The following is a 15,910-nucleotide window of genomic DNA, read 5'->3' on the forward strand; positions in this document are numbered from 1 at the left end:
CAATCACTTTTCCACAGACAACCAATAGAAACAGCTCCGTTTTAAATCCCACCCACCTCCATGTGCAACGACTGTTGGGGGGGGACGTTGCACCTTGCACGGGTACCCGTATGTGCCCAGAGGGGGGCGTCGGCGGCCTCCTGGGTGGCTAACGAGATCAATGGCGGTTTCTTTCTTTCTTTCTTTCTTTCTTTCTTTCTTTCTTTCTTTCTGTCATTCATTCATTCATTCATTCATTCATTCATTCTTTCATTCTTTCTTTCTTTCTTTCTTTCTTTCTTTCTTTCTATGCCGTGTGATGAATGGAGACACGCAGGAGCGAAGAGAATCACGTGCATACGTGACAAATAGAGCCTGACTGTCGGGAGTGAGTGTGATTCCTCCTCATTACGGCCAGCAGGGGGGCTGGGGGGGGGGGGGTGGAACACATGTAAGGAACATGCATGGACGCATCGCCACTTATAATAGTGAGCGAGCGAGCGATGGAGGGAGGGAGGGAGGAAGGGAGGAGTGTTGCAGTCAAGACCACACAACCCAAAACCAAGACCTGATCAGGACTCGAGAGGATCGGGACCCAGACCAGACCAAGAGATCTGGAGGTGCAGACCAAGACCTGATCAGGACTCGACAGGATCGGGACCCAGACCAGACCAAGAGATCTGGAGGTGCAGACCAAGACCTGATCAGGACTCGACAGGATCGGGACCAGACCAGACCAAGAGATCTGGGAGTAGCCTGCATCTTTCTTTCAAATTCCACTTTGCTTCTACATCGATGGAACCGCAGCTTCTCTTTCCAGCGAGATGTCGTTCAATCATTTTCTTGAATATTTTGCTGCTTTGCAAACTATTTTGAACTATTAAAAAAACAGAAACAACTTTTCTTCATAAAATTAAAAAAAGAAAAAACAATGAAATAGGAATTAGGAATGAGAGGGCAGGGTGTCACTCTGGGTGTCACCAACAGCCGGATCTGTGTTATTTCAGTGTTGGCTGAGTCTCCACTGGTCTGGATCAATAATCCCCATAATCCCCAGTCCTCCCAGTCCCAGGCCGAGACCAGACCCAGTAAGAACGCCTCCGAGTCCGAGGCTGGGACCCTTAGAACAAGTGGTCTGGAGACCAAGACCAACCTGGAGTACGACAACGCTCAGAGGGAGGGGATGGAGGGATGCAGGGATGGAGGGGCGGGATCAACATCCACCCACCCGGGCCAGTCGGGTGGAGGGTGGAAGGAAGAACCAGTGGTCTTACCCGTCGAGACTGGATCTCCTTCACGTACAACGGCAGGAGGAACTCGGAGACGCCCTCCAGCCGCACCCCCTCCTGGGTCACCCGCAGGTTGCCCATGCCATCCTAGAAAGAAAAAAAAAAACAGAAGAAGAAGAAACAGAAGCAAGTGGGTTAAAACGTGTTGCACTTTGGTTCTTTGCTGGAAAATAAAAACGAGAAGATGTGAAAACATTTTTTCAGTCACGTGAGAAACGACGGCTGTTGAAATTTTGCTCACTCAAAAAAACAAAAACAAAACCGACACAGCGGTTTGACGCTGCGATGAACTATTTTGGAATGTTTGTTCTTTTCTATTTCCCAGGCTTTCTTTGCTGAATTATTAAACAGCAATCTTCATGAGGCTCTGGCTGCTGTGGTGCATGATGGGAAAACAAGCAAAAGCATTTGTACTTTCAATTTGCTGCACTCTTCGGAAACACATCCCAGCAAACATTAAAATCCACTAGGATAAAAAAAAGCCTGCCGAAACCATCCGCTTGTCTTGTGTTTAAAAAGCGGGGCCAATCAGAATTCAGCTCTACGCCAGTTGCTAGGCGGAACACATCAGCACCAGGCGACAAACGCTGAAAAAAGAAAAATATGGGAGTTTTTCAACGTGGATCTGCAAGAATGACTGTTGTCAAGGCCTGGAGGATGTACTTAGAGTAATGTGCATGGAGAGGAACACACACACACACACACACACACACAAGGTTATTTCCCAACTATTTCTTTGATCAGCTAAGCGTGTCAGCGATAAAGTACGAATACTGCTCAGAGATCAGCAGCAGCAGCAGCAGCAGTGTGTTGGAACAGACTCACATTGGTTCAGATTAAATTCCCCTCCAACAGCCGTGCAGGGTATTTACAGAGCGCAGCAGCGGCCACTGTACCATGGCAAATCTGCGCTTAGCAGGGGGAGCGTGAAGAGAGTTACTGCTGCTGCTGCTGCTGCTGCCGCTGCGGCTGCTCCGCTCACACGCCCCGGCGGAGTTGGGTGAGACTTGTGGAAGTGTGAATATCATGTTTTCTGTTTTGTTTTTTGTTTTTTCTTTTAAAAAAAAGAAAAAAGTTGAAAATAGGAAAATAGAAAGAGCGATAACATCGATGGCAATGTCGGCATCGATACTGATCGATACAACCGCAATGTGATAGTTAAAATATGTTGCATTGGTAAAACATTAATTATTGATGTAGTTAAGGCCTTAAAGGGAACAAAGGTTTTACCTCCTGTCATGAAATTTGAATGAATGCAATTAAAATTCCAAGTAAGAAAAAATAAAATGGATGGATGGATGGATGGATGGATGGATGATGGAGGGTGGATGGATGATGGAGGGTGGATGGATGATGGATGGATGATAGATGGATGGTTGGATGGATGGATGGATGGATGGATGGATTGGTGATGGATGGATGGATGGATGGATGGATGGATGGATTGGTGATGGATGGATGGATGGATGGATGGATGGATGATGGATGGATGATGGAGGATGGATGGATGCTGGATGGATGGATAGATGATGGATGGATGATGGATGGATGGATAGATGATGGATGGAGGATGGATGGATGGATGATGGATGGATGGATGATGGAGGATGGATGAATGAAGGGTGGATGATGGATGGATGGATAGATGATGGATGGATGATGGAGGATGGATGGATGGATGGATGGATGGATGGATGATGGATGGATGGATGGATGGATAGATGATGGATGGATGGATGGATGATGGATGGATGATGGAGGATGGATGGATGCTGGATGGATGGATAGATGATGGATGGATGGATGGATGGATGGATGATGGAGGGTGGATGGATGATGGAGGGTGGATGGATGGTTGGATGGATGGATGGATGGATGGATGGATTGGTGATGGATGGATGGATGGATGGATGGATGGATGGATTGGTGATGGATGGATGGATGGATGGATGGATGATGGATGGATGATGGAGGATGGATGGATGCTGGATGGATGGATAGATGATGGATGGATGATGGATGGATGGATAGATGATGGATGGAGGATGGATGGATGGATGATGGATGGATGGATGATGGAGGATGGATGAATGAAGGGTGGATGATGGATGGATGGATAGATGATGGATGGATGATGGAGGATGGATGGATGGATGGATGGATGGATGGATGATGGATGGATGGATGGATGGATGGATGATGGATGGATGGATGATGGATGGATGGATGGATGATGGATGGATGGATGGATGGATGGAACTAGCACCTCTGTTTGAGGTGAGAGAGGGAGTGAGTAGTGTGGAAGGGGCGTGAACCTCATGTCAACTAAAGGGGGGGGAAACTCAATTTGAAAATTGATTCAGACTGCGGTGTGAGAACAAACAGCAGCAAAGCTAATCGCTAATGTTGCCACTGTCGGGTCCAGCAGGCAGGTCTGTCTGTCTGCCAGGTGTTAGCGGTTAGCTCGGAAGTGCTAACCCGCAGCTAAGTGTCGGCGGCGGCACTTTAGTTGTTTTGTTTGTTGTTGTTTTTTTTTAAATTCTTCCGAAAACATTTTTCTTCGGGGGCCCAACGTGTTTAAACTCATAAAGTTACAAGAGTGAAATTAACTTTTGCCGCTTTATTGAACCGCTCGTAGCCTTCGGTCAAATAAACACTTCCTCAAAAGAAGCAGAAAAAAAAAAAAAGAAGCTCAATCACTCATTGACAAAATAGCGTTTGGCCCTCGGGTCGCGGCACTTTGTCACGCTCAGAAACGGCCCGGGAAGAAGAGGAGCGCAAGGGGGAAAAAAAAGGAAATACATGAAAAATTCAAAAAAACTGGAGGGCTGCAACAAATTATCCTGAATTATGGGATGCAGCAAACCAGCAGAACCTGGTTTCAGGTTACAGGAGGAAGAGACGGCGGGGAAAATAAGTTTGAGGGAGTTGGAAGAAATTAGAAGGAAACAGAAGCAGGAAATGAATCCAGTGGACTGGTAGGTTGAAAACAGGGGAGGAGGGGAGGAAGGGGGCGGTGGGGGAGGGGGGGGGGTTGTAAATGTTGCTGATGTTTCTTTTCAAATCAAATCTAAATCAAACAGGTGCTCAGCTACACCGTCGCCTTGCAGCAAGAAGGTTGTAGGTTCGATTCCCAGGGTTCCCTGCAAGGTTCTCCAGCTGATTCCAACACTCCCAAAGCCCACCTGGGGTGAACTGGGAGCTCGAAATTCTCCACCAAGCCTCCACCTAGCCTCCACCTAGCCAACACCTAGCCAGCACTTAGCCAACAGCTAGCCTCCACCTAGCCTCCACCTAGCCTCCACCTAGCTTCCACCTAGCCAACACCTAGCCAGCACTTAGCCAGCACTTAGCCAGCACTTAGCCAACAGCTAGCCTCCACCTGGCCTCCACCTAGCCAACACTTAGCCAACAGCTATGGATGGATGGATGGATGGATGATAGATGGATGGATGGATGGATGTTAAAGTTGATCCCCTGCTTCTCAACGAACCCAAAAGACAAAACCCAACAGGACAGCGCCCCCTGTCGCTGAGGCTGCATCGGCCTCATTTCTGTGTTGTGCTGCATCACAAAGAGACAAACTCATCTCTCTCTCCTCTCTCTCTTTCACACACACACACACACACACACACACACACACACACACACACACACACACACACTCAGCCGGGGACGTGCTTGTTGAGGTTTTATATATTTTTTTTCAATTTCCTGTCCTACTTCTTCCTCCCTCCCTCCGAGCGCTCTCCTCCTCTTCCTCCTCCTCTTCTTTATCTCCTACCTCTTCATCGGCCTCCTTTCATTCCCTCATCAAATTAATGAGATCTATCTAAAAAAAATAAAAAGGATTTGAATCTTTTGGGGAGCAGATACCTGATCTGATGAGTCTGCCAGGAGGTCGACTGTCCTGCTGAGGTCCTTCACTTGTCATTGTTGTTTTTTAAATATAAATATTTATTTTGTTTATATATTTATGTATTTCTCCATCTCTTTATTTATACATTTAAATATATTATATACTATAATTTTTATTTTTAATAATATATATATATATATATATATATATATTTATATATATATATATATATATATATATATATATATAAATATATATATATATATATATATATATATATATATATATATATACATATATTTGTATTAGTATATCATTCATGATATTATTGCATCTGATACATATGATGTATTTTATTGACTAACAAAACAAAACTGACGGGTTTCCTTTCAACAAGACGCCCCCCCCCCCCTCCACTGGCCCAGTACCAGCTGGCTGGATCCTCCACTGCTGGTGAGTGTGGCTGCCAGTCGATTGCAGGTTCTTCACTGCGTCTGGCAACCACAGCCACTAATCAGCCGAACAAACTCCATTCATCCCAACATCTGTTTCTATTGAGTTTTTTTCTTTTTCTTTTTTTTTTTTTGCCAAACGCCCCCCCCTCGCCCCCCCACCCCCCCACCCCCTCCCCTACCCACTACCCCCTCGCCCCCCCCCCCCCCCGCCCCCCACTGGCAGCCAAAATGTGCTTTATTGGTTTAAAACGCCTCTGGCTGCCAAAGGGGAATTCTGCTAAATCCCGACACAATGGCGCCGCCTGTGGAGACAATGAGTTTCTTTCCGAAGCGTCTGGAAACCACCAAGGCCTCCAGGAAAAACACAACTGCATTCAAAACACTGCAGCCAATCAGATTTTGCCATGACGCGGTATTTGGCGAGTTGCACGCTGGACAAAGTATTGCCAAAAAACTCCCCAGAATGCAACTACAATCAGAAGGAATTCACTCAACTACAGAAGTCGCTTCTTCGCTTCTCTTCCCTGCTGCAGCTTCCAGGAAATAGAAAGAAAAGACGCAAGGTCGTCCCGTCATGATGGATCCCCTCATCACTGCCAAGGCCGCCTGCAAAAACCCGTCCCATTAGAGCCGCTGGTCCTGCATGCAGGGTTGTACTGGGAGTGAGCCATCTACCAATCAGGAGGGAGGCAGGGACTCTCTGCTTGTTGTTGTTGTTGTTGTTGTTGTTGTTGTTGTTGTTGCTTTTTTTCTCTCTTTTTCCTGCCACCTCTAATATTCAGAATTGCTGTCATTTTTCAACGCAGCCTTTCATGTCAGAGCAGAGAAGACGCAGTGAGTGACCTTGGCCAAGGTCGCCAAGGTCACGAGCCGCGCAGAGGAACATTTCTGCCTGGATGCACAAATGTGTCAACGATGAGCGTCCGTCCGTCCGTCCGTCCGTCCTTTTGTCTGTCCTTCATCCAGCGTTTTGTATCTTTTTCTTCCCCCCCGCTGCCTCCAGCGTCTCCGACCTCGTGGCCGAGGCTCGTGGAACTTGTGGGAAAAACATTCCCAGAGTGGAGCGCCGGTGAACATTCAAGAACACTGAAGGCGTTTCTTTTTTTTTTCCTTCCTTCTTTCATTTTATGGCGGCCAGCCAGCCACAGGACAGTGAAGCAGCGCTAACGACGCTAGCGAGGGAGCCTTCAAGCTGCTGCCGACTTGGGCGACCGTCAATCAATCAATGGATCACGTCCAGTTTAATGTATTGCTGCACTGACAAAAGAAGCACAAAGTGCAGCTGGTGAGAGGTGTCGTTTCATACCGGAACATTCCGGACCGAGCTAGAAATTCTGTCCGGAATGTGTTTGGGAATTAACGGGATTATTGGCAGTTCCCCCCCCCCCAGACAGACAGACAAACAGACGGACAGACAGACAGGAAGTCAAGCTCCCTGAACAGCTGTGGTGCGGGGGGGCTAGCAGCCCCTGCATGCCGAGCACCTCCTTCCTCCTCCTCCTCCTCCTTCTCCTTCTTTATCTCCTCCCTCCACCACCGCTTCTTATCTCTTCCTGTTTGCTCTTTTGCTCAAATTGCAGCAGTTCCAGCGGTCCTGGCCCCGATCAGCCGGCCGACACTCCGGCGCTCCCGCACTCTTAGAAAGCTGCCGGGTCGAATGAAAGGACGAGCTCGCAGCCGCTTCGACCGTCTTGGGAAAAAAAAAAAAAAAAAAAAAAGGTTGTCTGCTGGATTTAACTTTTCTTTCTTTCTTTTCTTTTTTTTTTTTTTGAGTTGTCATAATCTAAACCAGGGGTCCCCAAACTACGGCCCACGGGCCACATCCGGCCCGCTGCGTGTCTCTGTCGGGCCCGCGTGAAGGCAGTCATAATCCCCCGCCACGTAACTTGGCTGCCGACACGTTAGCGTAGCGCGACAGCGATAGCGCGCTCCCGCTCCCGTTCCCCTGCTCAACAAAGACGTTAGCACTATTTCCAACCAGCACCAGCACCCCCCGCCCCTCCCCGTCAACGAAAAAAATGCCGGGACGTTAGCGCTACATTTCCAAAAAGCAGAAAGAGAAGAAGACACTGCTAGCCTAGCCTAGCCTAGCAGCGGCTAACGTGACTCGCAGGCTGCTAGGCTAGCCAGAGGAGAAGCCCAATGCAGGCCGATGTTTCAGTTACATTGACGTTGGATTTAAATTTGCAGCCTTCCTGGTTGAGATTCCGACTCATTCCTCCACAGTTTTCGTCGTTGTCAGAGAAAGAGCATGAAGTGATTTTCCCAGAAGGCTGCAGTTCTGCAGGGAGGGTCGCAGGTGGCGACGGAGCGCAACGTCGGAAGTGAAGCCTGATTTTTTTTCAGCCAAACCTTCTGCCTGTTTAAAAAGCTCCTCCGACACCTCGCCAGGATGAGCGACAGCCCCCGGGGTCAGAGGTCGACCTGGCACTTCCGATTGGACACGTTGCAGCTGGAAGTGCAGCAGTGAGGAGTTATTCCCTCCGCCGACGTTCAGGACAGATCCAGAGAGCAGGTTTGAGGTTAGCAGCAGCAGCAGCAGCAGCAGCAGCGGCAGCAGCAGCGGCGACAGCAGCGGCAGCAGCAGCAGCAGCAGCAGCAGCAGCAGCAGCTACTCTACAAACCTCTAATAATGGTTCCAGACTCCAGTAAAATGTCAAAGTCCAATCGTTCCACCCACTGCAATGTGTTCTCTCTTTCTAAAGAAGAGCCATAATTAGCCCTGTGTTTACAACCTGCGGTCTAAAAGTGAAAAATTGCCCCATTCAATATTCCAAGTTTGGCTGAAAACATAATGAAAAGAGGCCTTTTTTTAAAAAAAATTATTATTATTCTTCTTTTTCGGGACCTTTGAAGGCCTTTCTAAAGATGCAACATCACTTCCTGTGTCCTGGCTGCCGCGGCTGAGGTCTCCCTCAGTGGAAGTGAGTGAGCGGCGGTGACACGCTGTGCAATTTGTCAGACAAACCCCCCCCCGCACCTGGTTCCCCCCCCCTCCCCCCTCTCCGACAGGACGGATATTAACCTTTCTTCTTCTCCGCCGCCGCCGGAGCTGCTTCCTCATGTTTGACCGCCGCCAAGGACGAGCTGACAGCTGATGCTGCTCTGCTGCCACTGCTGTCTCTCTCTCTCTCTCTCTCTCTCTCTCTGTCCCTTGTCACGAAGGTGAAACGACAGGTTGGTGGCCAGAGGCGGGACTCTGGATCAGTGTCGGACAACGATACGACAATTTTTGGTTCCTGGAGGGAGGTCAGGATGGAGAGGGAATTATGAAGGAACGAAGCGGGGAGAATCGAGTCTTCGCTGCCTTATTAAGCTTCTCCAATGGGCCGCGTTCTGTCCCCGCTAACGTCGACGAAAACACGTTTTTAAATAAAGAACGTCTGCAGCTTCCAGGAAAACCGGCTGACTTCCTGCTTCGACTAAACACTTTGAACAGACGCTATTGAAAAGGCGACGAGCCGGAGGGCCAATATTGACTCGCAGCCGTTTGTTTGCTCGGCGAACACAAAGATCGCAATTTAATCCTGCAGCGGTCTGAACGGCGGCAGCGGAAACCTGTTTCATTTTTTTCCCTTCAGCCGCTGGGAGCCGTGAGCTCAGCCGAGCTGATTGGCTCCCGGCTCCTCGGTGGCACTCCTCGGACTCACAGCGGCAGTCGATGTCGATAGAGAGCAGCAGCAGCAGCAGCAGCAGCAGCAGCAGCAGTAACAGCTCAAGGTTCTCAGCACCACTGCCACCTCTCTGATTTCTACTGCTAATAACTCAACCAATCAACGACTGAATGACTCAATCAATACTTTTTACGAAAACTGAATCATCACCATGACGAGCAGGTCACTGCTTCAGAAGCTGCTGGACTGAGATCCTCCAAGCTGCAGCACCTGTCTGTCTGTCTGTCAGTAGTAAGTCACTCCCCCTCCCTCCCCCCACTGAAGTGATGGCTGTAATTGGTGGCAGGTGACAGAGTCACACAGCCACCACCAGCTCCCCAGGCAGCCAATCAGCAGCCTCGTCTGCCGTCGCCATCACCTCCGCCGTCGGCTTGATGTCTGAGTGACAAGAGGAAAAGAAGAAATACGGGCGGCATTTTCCTCTGCCGTGAGGGGAGGAGGGGGGGCGGGGGGGGGGAGAGGGTGTCTGCTATCGATCCACCACCAGCAGAGAGAAGAAGAAGAAGAAGAAGAAGAAGAAGAAGAAGAAGAAGAAGAAGAAGAAGAAGAAGAAGAGACTTTTCTGATAAATATTAGTGACGGCCTGAAGTCTCTGAGTGGCAGCGACATCCATCATCTGCTTCTGTTGCTGCTGCTGCTGTTGCTGCTGTTGCTGCCGCTGCTGTTACTGCTGCTGCTGCTGCTGCTACTGTTACTGTTACTCTTACTGCTGCTGCTGTTACTGCTGTTACTGCTGCTGCTGCTGCTGCTGCTTCTGCGGCTGCTACTGTTACTGTTACTGCTACTGCTACTGCTGCTGTTACTGTTACTGCTGCTGCTGCTGCTGCTGCTGCTGTTACTGTTACTGCTGCTGCTGCTGCTGCTACTGTTACTGTTACTGCTGCTGCTGTTACTGCTGTTACTGCTGTTACTGCTACTGCTACTGCTGCTGTTACTGCTGCTGCTGTTACTGTTACTGCTGCTGCTACTGTTATTGTTACTGCTGCTGCGGCTGCTACTGTTACTGTTACTGCTACTGCTACTGCTGCTGTTCCTGTTACTGCTGCTGCTGCTGCTGTTACTGTTACTGCTGCTGCTGCTGCTACTGTTACTGTTACTGCTGTTACTGCTGTTACTGCTGTTACTGCTACTGCTGCTGTTACTGCTGCTGTTACTGTTACTGCTGCTGCTACTGTTACTGTTACTGCTGCTGCTGCTGCTACTGTTACTGTTACTGTTACTGCTACTGCTACTGCTACTGCTGCTGCTGCTGCTGCTGTTACTGCTGCTGCTGCTACTGTTACTGTTACTGCTGTTACTGCTACTGTTATTGCTGCTGCTGCTGCTGCTACTGTTGTTGCTGCTGCTGTTACTGCTGCTGCTGCTGCTGCTGCTGCTACTGTTACTGTTACTGCTGCTGCTGCTGCTCGACTTTTGTGAGTGGTGGGCGCATCGATCCAAATCCAAATGGCCATAACATGCGATCGGTATTGAGCAGAATTGGTGTGATGAGATCAATACTTTAGATTTGTACCTCAATATTGCACTCATGTATCTGGATCACTGCATTTCAACTACTTCAGGAATGCACAATAATGACAATTGACATAAATTATGAAAATTACAAATATTTTTTTATATCTTGCCTCATTGTGACCGTCGCCTACATCTCCCACAATGCACCTTGATTTTGCGACAACCACAAAGATTCCAGTGTTTTCTCAGAGAGTTGCATCCCTCACATAATGACAACGATGACAACAAGGAAAAGTTGTGCGTCTGTGTTTGTCTTTGAAAACTCCTGACAGTCCATTAAGCTTCTGTCCTTTCCAAACGCTTCTATTTCAGTGTGTTGTTTGAACCCGACTGATGGTTGGCTGTTTTCGTTAGACCCGAGAAAATGACGCCGCTTCTTCATCTTCTTCTTTGTAATTTAATTTCCTTCAATACTTTTTGTAAAGCAGAACGCGGCGCCGCGCGTTGCCATGACATCGAGCCGGGTCCTCTGGCGACCGGGAGTGTTGAGTCGCACTGCCGAGACAAGAAAGGAAAAGGAAATAAAAGAAAAGAAAGAAAAGAAAAGAAAAGAAAAGAAAAGAAAGGAAAATAAAATAAAATAAAAACAAAAACAAAAGAAAAGGAAAGAAAAGAAAAGAAAAGAAAATTAAATAAAAGAAAGGAAAAGAAAAGAAAAGAAAAACTAAAGAAAACAAAGAAAAAGAAAAGAAAAGAAAAACTAAAGAAAAGAAAAGAAAGAGGTTCTACAATGAACGACTCTGACCGTGGTTCAACCAGCGACGCTGCTTCAAGACAAAATGCTCTGTTCAAGAGTGTGTGTGTGTGTGCGTGTTGGTGTGTGTGTGACTCAGCATTGTGTGCGTTTTTTGTAAATTATTTGTGATGATTTGTAATCAGGTTCTCTGCATTTTAATCAGTGTTTTTATTTTTAATATGATTTCATACTGTGGTTCTCCTCCACTGCAACTACAAAAACTACTTCAACAACTACTACAACAACTACTACTAAAAATAATAATATCATAACAACAAGAATAAGCAAAAACAATTTTAAAATATTGTGTAATGTATTTTGCATTATTTTTCAGAGACTGACTGTGATTGGCCGAGAAGAGGAGGTGGAAAAAAAACTGATGGACAAAAGACGAGTGAATCAAATGAGCTGTTCACTGAGTTTGAATGATCGTGACGACTCGATGCTGCCGAGTCGACGTGTGCAATGCCGTTCACACCTCTCTTCCCACACACACACACACACACACACACACACACACACACATACACACGCTCTGAGTCACCTTGGTGCTTCCCTCCCCAAGGTCCACTCGTCTCTTTGGAAAAAAGCCTCTGCAGTGAATAAAGTCTTGACTCTGCGACTCCGAGTCCACAAAATTAAAAAAGAAAAAAAGGTCAAATAAAGGAATGAATAAAAATGGGAGAAGACGAAAAAAAAAGCCTCAAGGCTCCGCGTGAAGCGACGCATTAACAGCATCTCATCAAGCTGCGGCTTTATCGTGCGTGAATCACACAAGGTGAGCAAACAGTGAGCGAAGGAAGCGAGCCGCCTCTACCGTTAGCTTTTTGAGCTTTTAATATTTTTTTTTCTTTTTACTGAATGAAAAATAATCGTAAAAAAAAAAAAAAACTGGGGCGAAAGAAAAAGTGTTGAGGACCTGAGGAGCAAACGCTGCTGATTCAGCAGAGATCCAGCAGAGATCCAGCAGATCTGAAGGCAACGCTGGAGCAGAGAGGAGGATGGACGGATGGACGGATGGACGGATGGACGGATGGAGGGATGGAGGGATGGAGGGATGGATGGATGGACGGAGGCTTGGAATCCTTCAGACAGACGCATGCAGAAAAAAATCCGGTTTACACAGCTTCAACAGAGCGAGGTAAAGGAAGAAGAGAGGGATGAAGGAGGAAGGGAGTGAGGGAGGAAGGAAGGAAGGGTGAGAAGACGGATGGAAGGAGGAAGGTAGGGGAGAAGGGAGGATAAGAGGGAGGAAGAGAGTGGAGGAGGAATGGGAGGAAGGAAGGAAGGAAGGAAGGATAGGAGAGACGGAGGGAGGAAGGAAGGGAGGGAGAGAGGATGGATGGAAGGAGGAAGGTAGGGGAGAAGGGAGGATAAGAGGGAGGAAGACGAGTAGGAAGGATGGGAGGGAGGAAGGAAGGAAGAAAGGATAGGAGGGAGGAAGGAAGGGAGAGAGGATGGATGGAAGGAGGAAGGGAGGGGGGAAGGGAGGATAAGAGGGAGGAAGACGAGTAGGAAGGATGGGAGGGAGGGAGGAAGGAAGGATAGGATGGAGGAAGGAAGAGAGGATAGGAGAGAGGAAGGAGGGGAGAGAGGATGGATGGAAGGAGGAAGGTAGGGGAGAAGGGAGGATAAGAGGGAGGAAGATGAGTAGGAAGGATGGGAGGGAGGAAGGAAGGAAGCAAGGATAGGATGGAGGGAGGAAGCAACACTAACAGATCAAACACAGGGCGCTGACCTCTGACCTCTGCAGTTCTTCTCTCTACATGCAAAAGGAAACCAACTCCTTGTCTTCCGTCCGCTACAACTGAAGCTAACAAACCAAGCAAAGGAGAGAAGGTGTGGAAACGCCTCAGTCCTGTCAATGGGCCCTTTGTGATGTCATAGAAAGACCCGCCCTCTTTTCTGTCCCCTTCCAAATGTGTGGACCACTTGAAAAGAGGATCAAAGTTTTATGGGAGAACTGTAAACAGTGGGCTAACTGAACACACACACACAAACACGCACACGCACGCACACACACACGCACGCACACACACACGCACACACACACACACACACACACACACACACACAGAGGCCCTCAGGCACATCATTATGGCTTCAGTGTCTTCTGACCTCAACATGTTTCATTAACCTGCTTTGATCCCAGCGGAGCGACAGAACCAGAACCAGAGGAGAGTCGCTGGTCCCGCTGGTATCACATTACAGGAGAGACAGAGAGAGAGGGAGAGAGAGAGAGAAAGAGAGAGAGAGGGAGAGAGAGGGAGAGAGAGAGGAGTCCGGTGCTTTATGAATCAATATGCCATGTGAGAGAAGAAATCTGCTGAGGAAGAAGGAAGGAAGCAAGGAAGGATGGAAGGGAGGAAGGGAGGAATAATGAAGGAAAGAAAGAGGGGAGGAATGGTGGAGGGAGGGATGAAGAAAGAGAGGGAGGATTGAGGGAAGGAATGGAGGGAAGGAAGCAGGCTTTGATCAGTGAGAGCTGATTGAACAGGAAACAGTTCAGCGACGCCTCGCAACTTCCTGCAACTCTGAGACTTTTCCTCCCATCAGACCGACAACGGCACCGTCACGTCTCTCTCTCTCACTCTCTCTCTCTCTCTCTCTCTCTTTGTCCTTCTCTCTCTCTCTCTCCCTCTCCCCCTGAAGGCTGCGGAATATAAAACACTGCCGTCAAGGTCGTCAGATCCCTCAGACAGAGAGATGACAGAGGCGTCTGGTCTCGTCCCGCCTGGTTTCTGCAGGAATTCCTCCACTTCCTCCTTTACTTCCTCCTCCACTTCCTCCTTTACTTCCTCCTTTACTTCGTCCTCTACTTCCTCCTTTACTTCCTCCTCCACTTCCTCCTCCACTTCCTCCTTTATTTCCTCCTCTACTTCCTCCTTTACTTCCTCCTCCACTTCCTCCTCCATTTCCTCCTCTACTTCCTCCTTTACTTACTCCTCCACTTCCTCCTTTACTTCCTCCTCCACTTCCTCCTCTACTTCCTCACTCTGTGTTCGCTCGGTGTTGAACTACGACTTGCGCGACATTTGCAAAACTCGGGCGTTGCAACGAAACTGAATGTTAAAAAAAAAAAAAAAAAAAAAAAAAAACTGCTCTGGCAAGACTGGTGTTATGGGCCTAGACCAGGGCTGGGCAAACTACGGCCCGCGGGTTATATGTGGCCCGTTAAGCTTTTTAATCCGGTCTGCCCAACTTGAAGAATTCATATGAACAGTCAGCTGCATTTCCTCCATGTTTGCAGAGTCATTTCAATAAAGAGCTGAACACCTAGGTGGTTCTGGATGGTTCTGGGTGGTTCTGGGTGGCTCTAGGAGGTTCTAGGTGGTTCAAGGTGGTTCTGGATGGTTTTATGATGTTCTAGGTGGTTCAAGGGGGTACTGGATGGTTCCAGGTGGTTCCACTTGGTTCTAGGTGGTTCTAGGAGGTTCTACGTGGTTCTAAGAGCTAAACACCCTGGTTGGGGCTTCAAAGACACTGACTCGGTTGCACCTTTGCTTTGCTTCATTTTCCATTGACATCCCAGCAACGTGTTTCCTGCATATGCTTTATATTTGCAGGCCCCTCTGTCACATTCTAGAACCGGAACCCAGAAAGCCTCAATCCAACAGCCTCACATGCACTCTGGTGCTGTGTTATTATGGTAAACACGAAAGAAATGTTGCTGAAATGATTCCCCTTTCAATTCCAAGGCTTCAGGAAGTAAAGGGCAGAACCATGTTCCCCCCCCCACCGCCCCCCCCCCCCCACTCAGGAGGCCGCTCTCTGATTCCATGAAAGGAAGGAAGTGCGAGGCAGCAGGTGTGCAGAGGGCGCCGCCGCGCTCCATCGCTGCCCCCCCGTCTTTCCCGACTCAAATTGTAAGAGATTGGGCGTCGCGGCGCTCCCTGCTGGCTGTCAGAGGGGAGGCGCTTTCATCATCCGTATCCGCTAGAAGAAAAATGCCTCGTCTCCGAGGTCTCCCTCCGAAATGGCAAAGCTGCTGTTTGTCCTTTGCTGTATTGTCTGGGAGTGAAGTCAGAACCTGGAGACGCCAACCAAAACAATCGAAACATTAAAAAAAAAATAATCCCAAAGCAAACCCGGTCACACCTGTGGGGGGCTTAGCGACGTTAGCACACATGGCGCTTTGTTCCTGCGCTCTGTTGAGAACTTCATCCGGATGGGAAATAAAGTCCAGCAAACTCCCAGCGGCGGCTTTCAGCCACTTCACGACTTTGCCTGCGTGGAAGGCGGACTGTTGCAGACGATTAGCAACAATTAGCACTGAAGCGGCGGTAATTACGCTAATAGTGCTAATTAGCACTAGCTAATTAGAAGGGTAATTAGCGCCTCCTTCACGACAAAAGCTAAAATGTCCAAACAGAAGAGAAAAAAACAAACACCCTAACCCTAGA

At 48.3% G+C, this 15,910-nt stretch overlaps 1 protein-coding gene across 1 annotated transcript in view; it reads right to left on the bottom strand.

The window, feature by feature from the left end:
* Positions 1-1,100: 1,100 nt before the first annotated feature.
* The window catches only part of LOC142878730 (zeta-sarcoglycan-like), a 194,058-nt gene continuing 179,248 nt past the window's right edge, over positions 1,101-15,910 (bottom strand). The window contains exons 5-6 of the mRNA XM_076012378.1: positions 1,208-1,355; positions 1,101-1,114 (exon numbers count right to left, since the gene is read on the bottom strand). Of these exons, the coding sequence (XP_075868493.1) occupies positions 1,101-1,114; positions 1,208-1,355 (162 nt within the window). The remainder of the gene's footprint in view (positions 1,115-1,207; positions 1,356-15,910) is intronic.

This window comes from Nelusetta ayraudi, unplaced genomic scaffold, assembly GCF_046127955.1.
Source record: "Nelusetta ayraudi isolate G7.1 ecotype Tasmania unplaced genomic scaffold, CSIRO-AGI_Nayr_v1 ptg000006l, whole genome shotgun sequence".
Lineage (NCBI taxonomy): Eukaryota > Metazoa > Chordata > Actinopteri > Tetraodontiformes > Monacanthidae > Nelusetta > Nelusetta ayraudi.